This window comes from Gouania willdenowi, chromosome 21, assembly GCF_900634775.1.
Source record: "Gouania willdenowi chromosome 21, fGouWil2.1, whole genome shotgun sequence".
In the NCBI taxonomy this organism is placed as follows: Eukaryota; Metazoa; Chordata; class Actinopteri; order Blenniiformes; family Gobiesocidae; genus Gouania; species Gouania willdenowi.
This window is the reverse complement of record NC_041064.1, coordinates 27019135-27026852: the sequence shown is the minus strand read 5'-3', so window position 1 is coordinate 27026852 and position 7718 is coordinate 27019135. Positions and strand designations below refer to the sequence as shown.

The 7718-nt window shown below is 37.8% G+C and overlaps 1 protein-coding gene across 1 annotated transcript; it reads left to right on the top strand.

Moving 5' to 3' along the window:
* Nucleotides 1-5838: 5838 nt before the first annotated feature.
* olig2 (oligodendrocyte lineage transcription factor 2) lies at nt 5839-7491 on the top strand. Its single transcript, XM_028436567.1, has 2 exons — nt 5839-5915; nt 6206-7491. The coding sequence occupies exon 2, from the start codon at nt 6216-6218 to the stop codon at nt 7023-7025; it is 810 nt and encodes a 269-aa protein (XP_028292368.1). The 5' UTR covers nt 5839-5915; nt 6206-6215; the 3' UTR covers nt 7026-7491.
* The last annotated feature ends 227 nt before the right edge of the window (nt 7492-7718 follow it).

Sequence of the window (7718 nt, the reverse complement as noted above, 5' to 3'; positions counted from 1 at the left end):
CTTCTCAGAGACACCCTTTCCTCGGATGGCCTTTGATCCTCTCTCCAGGTTGACACCAATGAAACACAATCAGAATAGTGATTGAATGAAAAACTACATTTTATATTTCAAGGTAGTCTGAGTTATTTAACATAAGGTGATATAACTAATTCACAGGTACTGATATCAGGAGATATTTTTTGTAATTTTGCAGCTTGATTTTCCTATCACATCTTTCTATATTTTGGAACTATTTTATGTGCTGAACATTGCACTAGAGCCTAATCACAGACACCTTAATTGAAGCTTATAGGCAGTTTTGGCTGAGAAAATATTGTTAAGACACTGTAGAATTACTCAATATATGTTGTATTCTCGTTTGAATGGTTCAAGTTTTTTTGTGTTGCAGTTTGAAATATGTTTTGTTACGTGACCTGAGCCCCAGTGTTCTGCTGCTCATTTCTGATCAGAGTCTGAATTCATGTCTCTGTCAATAAATACCACCTTATGTTCAAAAATCCAAACTATCCCTGTTAGTGGTGCACAGCTGTGATTATTCAGGTTTCAATTTTGACTAAATTAATAATCTTTAATGATGATGAGGAAATGAATGAGCCTTACCTCTGAATGAATTCCAGAGTACAAGCTGCAAAACACAAACACAGCAGCCAGTCCTGTCATAAAGGATGGGGTGATGCCTTTAGATATTACATGACTTTCCAGAGTGACTATCAAGCATGCAATAGTGACCAGCCCTGTTCCACCTGAAACATCAAGCAACATAATTTACTTATAAAGTCTTCTATAAAGTCTCAGAACAATGACCGATCTGATATATGAAACAATGAAATGAAATGCATACCAAGCAGTATCAGACGAGGGCTTGCAGGAGTGAGGGTTGCCTTAATGTCAGCTGCAGAGACAGACACCTGTAAAGAACAAATACATCCATATTATGAAACAAATCCTGCAGTCTTATCATTAAAAATAGCATTATGTCATTTAAAAGTTGTTTTCATGAACAAAGTTCAACATTAGCTTACTTGACTTAGCTCAATGTTTAACACATTTCCTTCAAACTGGAAAGAAAGTAAAAAATAAAACTCATCACAGCATTTCTGTTAATCATTTCACTGTTTCATCATCCACCAACTGTTGTTTGATTGTAATTATCCCTTAATTAACTTTGCTAAATGTGCATACGTTATAGCTCAAGGACGTGCTCTTCATCTCTGACATGCTGGCCTCACCTAGTTGTGCTAATGTTGTGCATTAACTGAGTAGCAGTTCTCACTTGTTCAAAGTAAGAGCAGTATGAATTAACCATAGCAAAATAAAATGCTAATAATAAATACATACTATGAGAGAACACACTCATTAGCTAGGCAACTTTCTGAGAAACTGTTTGATTTCAAACATAACTTCAGTTGTATTCAACTGACAAAGAAACAAAGATAGTTAGTTTTTAATTATCTGTTGTTTGTAGATGCATGATCCGTGGACACAGAGGAAGCAGGACTTCTTGTTCATGTGCAGCAACACGTGCCTCCAATGCTCTGGCAGGATAACTTTCCCTTGCAAGTTTGACATGCACCAAATTTAAAAAATACCGTAGTTTACTGTAATTTATCACATTAACATACTGTTGAAGGCCTGTGCACTGTTATTTCATGTTAAACAGCCCACAATGCATTGCAAACTACAGTACAAAACCGTATTACATTAATACAGTATATTGCTGTTGGAAATTGTTCGTAAATTAACAGCAATTGCTTACAGTGCATATTTGTGTTTTTTTTTTTTTTTTTGTCAAAGATACCTTCTGTTTTTGTGTTAAAGCAGCTATCCAAAGTTTCTGAGACAATGTCTCGATGTCCCGCCCTCAACAGCTATACTTCCTCCCCTGCCTCTGCCAATCTACCAGAAGCTACACCTCTACGTTTGTTCATGCGCATTGCAAAACATAACAAAGTCGCATAACTACAAAAACTACACATTTATTGTTAGAGTTCCATAAATATTGATTAAAACATGTTTATTACTTGCCCATGAGAAATGTCACCAAATCCTGGTCCGTTCGAAATCCTTTTAAAAGCAGCAAGTCCCTCTCAGATAAATTCTGTTGTGGTCACGAAGACATTTATCCACAAGCTTTGTACCCGGACTTGTCTTTTCTTTTTTAGTAGAAGCTTTAAATGTTGGCAATTGTGGAATGGATAACTTTTGAGTTTTGGAGAGCTCATCCATGACATTATGCTGCTCAGAGTGATACCTGTTTGAGACGCACGGCCTCGTTTCCGTGCACAGTTTACGCAGCACGCCGCGCATTCATTTTGATTGACAGTCTTCGCTCCAGGAAGTTGAAGTCTATTGGCTGGGCGCACTCGGCGATTGTTTCCATTTGTATTGGGGTCTATAGGACAAAGGAGGGACTTATATACATTAATGTATATGAATGACCACCGGCAGTAGACCATAATAAAGCACATCCGCCTCTCCTGGGTTCAAGCCCTCTGTGTGGAGTTTGCATGTTCTACCTGTGCTTGCGTAGGTTTTTTCTGGGTACTTCAGCTTCTTTCTGCAATCCAAGAACATGTCTGATTGGAGTCCCGAGATTGCCTGTGAGAATAAATGTGAGTCTGAATGGTTGTCTATAGTCTTGCTTTGTGTATGTTGCCCTGCGATGGACTTGTGATCTGCAGGGTGTACCCCCGCCTATAGCGTTCGATGACAGCTGGAGATAGGCACCAGCAGACCCCTGTGACCCTGAAAAGGAGCAAGCAAGTTGGAAAATGGATAGATAGATATAACTTCTGGTGAATGTGATGCCAATTATCACTCTGTTTAGGGATTTTTCTCTCACTGAGATTTAAAATAATCCAACAAACCCACAAAATAAGCATGAATATTTTTCACATTATCTTGTTTTTTTTTTTTAGTAATTGGAGTTTTTTGTGTGATCTTATATTCAAACTATAAAACAAGGTCGATGAATTGCATATAGCATCTTCTGAGTTTTTTAGGAAGGTCTGAGTGGTCATCTGTTGGACAATTCAAGACCACAATAAATTCCTCAGTTGTATCAAATGTATTCAATATTGCTAATGTAGAAGGTACGAGCTCCAAAAAAAACAATACACACTCACTTCCACAGCATGGGCATCTCACGTTTCATGCAACAAAATTAGCATAAGCAAGAATTATTTTTTCAAATTTTGTTTTAAGATTTATCTATAGGAATAGGAAATTGAGAGGGAATGCCATGACATTCTTCATGCCCGTAAGTTTCAGGCTCAGAATGCCAGGTCTAAACAGAAAAAAACCTTCTCTTCTTTTTTCCTCTCTCCCCACAGTGCTCTTCTACTTTTTTCTCTCTGTTATTTTTAGGCAGATTAGCATTAAATATGGCTCACATATGCTCCTCTTTACTATTGGTATGAGACAGATACACCCTTGATATTTGGAGTGGGCATTGGTTACAGATTCATTTTCAGATTTTTTTTTTTAGCATAAACATTTAATTAAAATAAAAAGTGCAATCAAAAGTTCAAATCATATATATTAAGTCACTCAGTTGTGCTTTACAGAGCATACATTTTCAAAAAAATAAAAACATAGCATAAGGACACAATAGACATATAATTAAACTATTGAGGATATGAGTTAGTATAAACATATGACAGCTAAAATATATTTTAAAAAAAAACAAAACAAAAAAAAAAAACACTGAAATAGTTCAATAGTTGATCCCTGGTAAGAGTTTTGCAAAGTCTTCATTTGTAACACATGGAAAAATTATGTAAAAAGGTGGGAAAAACTAAACCCTCCTTGACATAATGTTTCAGCGAGGTCAAGTTCAGTCTTTGTGCTAATGACTGCTTGTTTATTTATTGTCACATTGTGGACTGTTGTTAAAATAAGCTCTACCTTTGAATGAGTGCAAAAGTCATGCAGACATTAAAATGCCATTAAAATATAATAGAAAAGAGCTGAGTCTCAATCTAAGGGGCAGAGCAGAAATAGTTTTATGCTCATTCTGTGGTTTAGTTTTCTTCAAATTATAAACAGGATCATAGGTTTATGTCTGTGAAAAACAATTAGTGAAGATATGTTTTATATCCCTCCCAGTTTTACCGATTGTATTATATCAAATATCAACCAATCCGAAAATCTATAATAATAATAATAATAATAATAATAATAATAATAATAATAATAATAATAATAATAATATGTGGTTATTGGTAAAATGCATGCAAAATATGCATTTTTTACAAGATGACTAAAATAAACTGAATTTTGATTACATTTTGAAATAATAAAACGCAATTCATTTATAAAACATTTTTTACTATGTGTTTGTCGATTCATTTATGCAATCAGTTAAAGTGTTTAGCAATAGTGTATATGTTCCCTTTCTTTGAAATACATTTAAAACGATTGACGCTAAATATTTGAATATCTCACTCAAGTAAGTGAATGAGAGGTTGATATTTTGATTTCAATTGAAAATTACATTGAGCTAATTTGGGTCAATCATTATCATTTGTAGCCAGCATTTTCTTTTTATTAGCCTCAATAAACCCAGACATGGACATTCCCTCCTCCGTCTTTTGAAAACAGATACACTTGTAAAGGCAATTAGCGCTGATTGCGTCTGACTGCACAATGAGCTACTTGTCATTATTTGAGACAATGCTGCTGTCAGGTTGAGTTTGGTCCCGGCTGCCCGCCTCACACCGGCTGTCCCTTCAGCAGTGGTGGCGGCCTCAGGCCTCACTGCCACCGCTCTATGCAGACTAATTGAAATATAGCGGATCATAACCGTTAAAGACAATTTTGCACACTTCATTAATTAATGCTAAAGATGCCATTCAACAGCAGCTGCTGGCAGACAGCGGGTAAAAACGGAAAACATGGTATTAGCTCCAACATTGCAAGCAGGAAACATATTGTGCTGTTTACCCTGCTTCCCTCGGTAATTATTGTTCATTTATTCAGGGGCGGGAGTTTCATAGTTGGATACATTTAAAAGGAAAGGTGAAAGATAATTCATGTTGTTTAACATCAAATTAAAAATGTAGGCCTACGTTTTGAAAATATTTCTAAAATATAATTTCATTTTTCTTTCCGAATGGGTTTTTTTTTTTTTTTTTTTTTTAAACCAAAAACATGGTATCTGTCATTTGTCTAAGTTTTTAATACTCGAATAAGAGGTTTGTTTTTGTTCTGGGTGTTTATTTGCGCAAGAGTGTTATTGTAACAGCATGCATCTTTCGTTAATTCTGTCTAAAAGAATGTCACAAATGAATACATAAATATTATGCACTTCGTTTTTACGACAGGTTGCATTTTAACCTATTTTATTATGAGCTGTTGTTGTGTGGAAAGGGGTAAAATACAATCTTTTTCATTTATGCTGTTTTTCTTCTTATTATTATTATTATTGTTTTTTTTATTATTTCTTTTTATTGTTGTTTTTACTTGTAAATGTTTTCGTATTTACACATCCCCTTTCACCAATCTTTTTTTTTTTTTTTTTTTAATTTTACAGAACCTTCTGAATACTTTTTTCATAACTTATTAAAATAAAATCTTGAATAATTTGATAAAACTATTCACACACTATCGAACTTTACCAAGAAGGCCACGTTAGGAGTGTATCTGTCCAAACGTAATGATGTTGCCCTATGCCAGTATTTACAGCAGGATGGAGAAACCAACTGTCACCCCCCCCCCCCCCCCCCCCTCTTTTCCTCCACCCTAAACAGAGCTGATTGGTCGCTGGGAGGCGGTCTCGCTGACCCGGCCCTTTGCTATAAAAGCCCGGAGCTAAAGGCAAGTGAGCCGTGAAAACTGTCAAACAAGCTGAGGAGTAACAAGTGGATTTGCCCTTTAGGGTTTTTCACTTTTCTCAGCGCTTGGAAACGCTCTTGGTAAGTCTTGGTTATGAAATAACAGTTACACATTTTAAATCTAATTTCAACGTGTTTTATTTCTGCTCAGCTATATTTATTCGTTTATTTTCAGAGGCAAAAGCATGGTTAAGTTTAATTCGATTATTTGTATTTCTGTGCTCAATATATAAACATTAACTTGGGGATTGGAAAAGTTAATAAATGGTTGAATTAAAAAGCACGCTGTCACAGGTGTGACATAAGATTAGCTTCATTTTCTTCTTTTATTAATTGAATAAAATTAACTTTTTGTTCACTCTATGGTGCAGCTCCACAATCATGGATTCAGACACAAGCCGCGTCTCCAGCAGACCGTCCTCTCCCGAGGTAGACGACATCTTCATGTCCACCTTGAAGAAGTCCGTGCACGGCTTTTCCGGCGCAGTGTCCTCAACCCAGAGCGACTCCCCGTCTGAGATTCCGGGCCTGCGCGGCCTCTCTGCCGTAGACGAGGAAACCCTGCTCCGCATGTCCAAGAAAGACCGCAAACTCCTCTCTGAGAACGAGCTGCAGACCATCCGTCTAAAGATCAACAGTCGGGAGAGGAAAAGGATGCACGACCTCAATGTAGCCATGGATGGGCTGCGGGAGGTCATGCCCTATGCGCATGGACCCTCGGTGCGCAAACTCTCCAAAATCGCCACTCTGCTGCTGGCCAGAAATTATATTCTGATGCTGAGCAACTCCCTGGAGGAGATGAAGCGCCTCGTCAGTGAAATCTACGGCAGCAGCGGACACCACGGCGGCTTCCACCCGGCCGCCTGCGGCACTATGACGCACGCAGGCCAAGTGCCCGGACACCCGGCCGCTTCCCACGCCCCACACCCGCCGGTGCACCACCCCCTTCTCCCACCAGTGACCACCGCCTCGCTTTCTGCACCCGGTATCTCAGCTGTCACCTCCATCAGGCCCCATCACGGATTGCTCAAAGCGCCCGGTGCCAGCACAGGCTCGCTGGCCAGCAGCTTCCAACATTGGGGCGTTGGCTCCGGGATGCCCTGTCCGTGCAGCATGTGCCAAGTCCCGCCTCCGCATGTGCCCAGCATGAGCGGCGTCGCCTTGCCCAGGTTGGCAAGCGACTCTAAGTGACCAAACGGAACTTTAATATGACAGACTTTCCCTAATTTATGTTGCAGACGCAGTCACAGGAGCCTTCAGAGACCAATGCAGTGATTTTCATCACTTGGACTTTTCCAACGAATTTGGTTTTCACTCCTATATTAACTTTATTTGTAAAACACAATTATTTACTAGAAACTTTTTGAACCGCACAAGTCCATGTTCAATAATTTTATGGCTCAAATTTCCAAGCGACCTCACAGTTCCTCTCCAAAGTTCGGTCCAGTTATAATTCTTTTAGTTGTCATCTCAAAACAAACGGAAATATCTAGTGTAAATATGTAGATGTTATCTCTGTTTAAATAGTTGAAGATTTTATATATTAGATTCGTGTTAATGTGCGGGAAACACACACATTTTTGCACCTGCTTTGTTCTTGTCTCATTCACTGCTTCTTTCTTCCCAGCAGGTTGCCATTCCCTCAATGATCGCTGCTTTATTTTTTTAATAAAACAGTGAAAATGATATTTATTTACTTACATTAGAAGGGGATTTCGAGTAAATATCTCGTTATGTTGGATTTCAATTGTAAAATAAAGACAATTAATTGAAAAAGCTTTTGTGATTTTTTGTTTTTGTTTTATCACAGAGATTATTCATTAATTATTGTAGATCACAGCAAAGGCCTATTTTATTTCCACTAAATTAATGCTGTGAAATTCT

Bases quoted from the DNA above. Each gene is read 5' to 3' on its own strand.
- olig2 (XM_028436567.1), top strand. From the start codon at position 6,216: ATGGATTCAGACACAAGCCGCGTCTCCAGCAGACCGTCCTCTCCCGAG.